Source organism: Sinocyclocheilus rhinocerous, unplaced genomic scaffold, assembly GCF_001515625.1.
Source record: "Sinocyclocheilus rhinocerous isolate Xijiao unplaced genomic scaffold, SAMN03320098_v1.1 scaffold1267, whole genome shotgun sequence".
In the NCBI taxonomy this organism is placed as follows: Eukaryota; Metazoa; Chordata; class Actinopteri; order Cypriniformes; family Cyprinidae; genus Sinocyclocheilus; species Sinocyclocheilus rhinocerous.
Window position 1 is genome coordinate 601,479 of NW_015661278.1, and position 2,309 is coordinate 603,787.

Consider the following 2,309-nt stretch of genomic DNA (forward strand, 5'->3'; position numbering starts at 1 on the left):
TGTATATTCAACAGAATCAGACTCCGTGGTGGATTCTTATCACTGCTCTGCTGAATGGTGCTTTGATCATTGTTGTCATAGGTGAGTTCCTTTCATTTTACTCTGTTACATGTAAACACACAATCCTGTGGCTCCATCTGTAAAAATGTTAACGTGGCGATCACCCTCAGTATGTAGTTGTTGTTCTGGACATCCAGGTTGTGATGTTTCCGCACTTCAAAACATGTAAATATCTGGTCTTACTTTAAATGAAACATTGTCAATATTTAATCTTTCTAATCATTTATATATGCACACCTGTTAAAGAGTTCATTTTCATATACTTTTGGGTTTTAACTTGGCATTCATCAAATCCTGGTGCTTTCAATGTTTATTCCATCTCTGCTGGCACTAAAAACTGCATCTATTGTTTATTTGGTCGCAGTAGTGATTCAGTAAACAAGATTAAGTGTATTCAGTAGGTTTCAAGTATTCTTCAGAGAAAGGAAGACTCACGAACATAATTCTTCAAAAGATATTTTTTTGCACATTAACACCATATAAATTGTCGACAGGTTTCACACTATGTATGTATATTAAATTGTGTAGCATTATTTGCGGTATGAAGCTGCAATCAGTTTTGGTATGTGTTTATAGTCTCAGTAATCCAGGAGTTGAACAAGCAGACCTATAGAGAAAGAGAGAGATTATACACAGTGTTTTATTTCAGATATCAAGTATAAACATTAAAGTTATTATTTTAATATCCATTTTTATGATGACATACGCTTGTCATCATACCTTGGTAAAGATACCAGGCTGATCTTTCGCAGCACAACGGCCACCCGCAGACACAATACCTTGTAGCTCACCATTACACACCAAAGGACCACCAGAGTCACCCTGAGTGGGACGAAAATTAAGATACTTTTTTTTTTTTTGAACCAGAAATGACTATGTTTGGAGACCAAAGCAATGCAGCGTCTGTCTATGACAGGCTACCTGGCAAACACCCTTCCCTCCCTCCAGGTATCCAGCACAGAACATGGAGCCAGTGATTAGGCCAGGGTAGGAATTATTACAGTCACGATCAGAGATGATGGGAAGATTCAGACACTGCAGCTTATCAGAGTCAGCCGCTATTAAGAAATTTAATAGACTGTGAGATTTCAACAGAAAATTATGTGTATAATTACTGCGTTATATTACTCATTTGTGTGTGTTGTTTTTTTCCCCCTCAATCAATTCATTAGAAATCTGAGTCTGACTCAAAATAACACATCATGATGTGTTCATAGCTTCTCCTAAATCTAACCCTCCGGGTCTGTTTACATCTGGTATTAAGATGCGTTTTGGTCGATCGGATCACAAGTAGACGAGGGAGACTTGTTTTTTTGTCCTATTTTTTTTAGGAAATGTCAGTTTTAGGCTTACAATCAGGGTTAGGTGCTTCTACACCCTTGTTAATCAGCTATCATTTCACACTGTTTTTAGGAATAAATTATGGGTAAGGTTAGGTTTAGGGGTAGGTATTGGGTTAAGTCTGTTTTTTAGGACAGTAATGTTGATCCAGGAACATGTCTTACTTGGCAAAATCACAGCGACCATGACATAGGTATTACAAGGAGAAGGTGACTTATGAGGACATTACCCCATGTCCCCATTGATCCTGGAACATCATTCCAATCAACCAATCAGAATTGAGAGATATCTTTTCAGGAAATGTCAGTTTTAGGCTTACAATCAGGGTTAGGTGCTTCTACACCCTTGTTAATCAGCTATCATTTCACACTGTTTTTAGGAATAAATTATGGGTAAGGTTAGGTTTAGGGGTAGGTATTGGGTTAAGTCTGTTTTTTAGGACAGTAATGTTGATCCAGGAACATGTCTTACTTGGCAAAATCACGGCGACCAGGCAGAGAGGAGGCTTTAGATGCTGTTCAAATGTATTAGACCACATGAGCCTCTACACTGCAAAAGCAATCTGGTTAAACGAGCTTTCACCTACATCTGGAATACACCTGTATTTAGCGTCGTCCACTTGTGATCGGATCGACCAAAACGCGTCTTAATACTAGGTGTAAACCAGTGTTTTTCAACCAATATATATATATACTTGGGCGACATTAGGGGGGGCAAAATTGTTAGTCATGGAATCCCTCCCTGATGTCGGCCCGCTGCAATTGGAGCGCTTAGCCAAGCGCTAAATACCCTCAAAGTGTTTTTGCAGCCTTGAGCAATGTAACCAATCACAGACATATCTGTTGATTCCTTGAACGCAATGGCCAATCAGAAACGTTTTGTCAGAATTCACTCACCGCTGAAAGCGC

The 2,309-nt window shown here is 38.9% G+C and overlaps 1 protein-coding gene across 1 annotated transcript; it reads right to left on the reverse strand.

Annotated features, from left to right (window-relative positions):
- Window positions 1-613: 613 nt before the first annotated feature.
- Window positions 614-1,118, reverse strand: LOC107726271 (trypsin-2-like; the record flags this gene model as incomplete). Its single annotated transcript, XM_016535803.1, has 3 exons — window positions 614-667; window positions 781-882; window positions 982-1,118. Coding segments are annotated over 3 exons (293 nt in total), but the record flags the coding sequence as incomplete, so codon positions are not given.
- Between the last annotated feature and the right edge of the window lie 1,191 nt (window positions 1,119-2,309).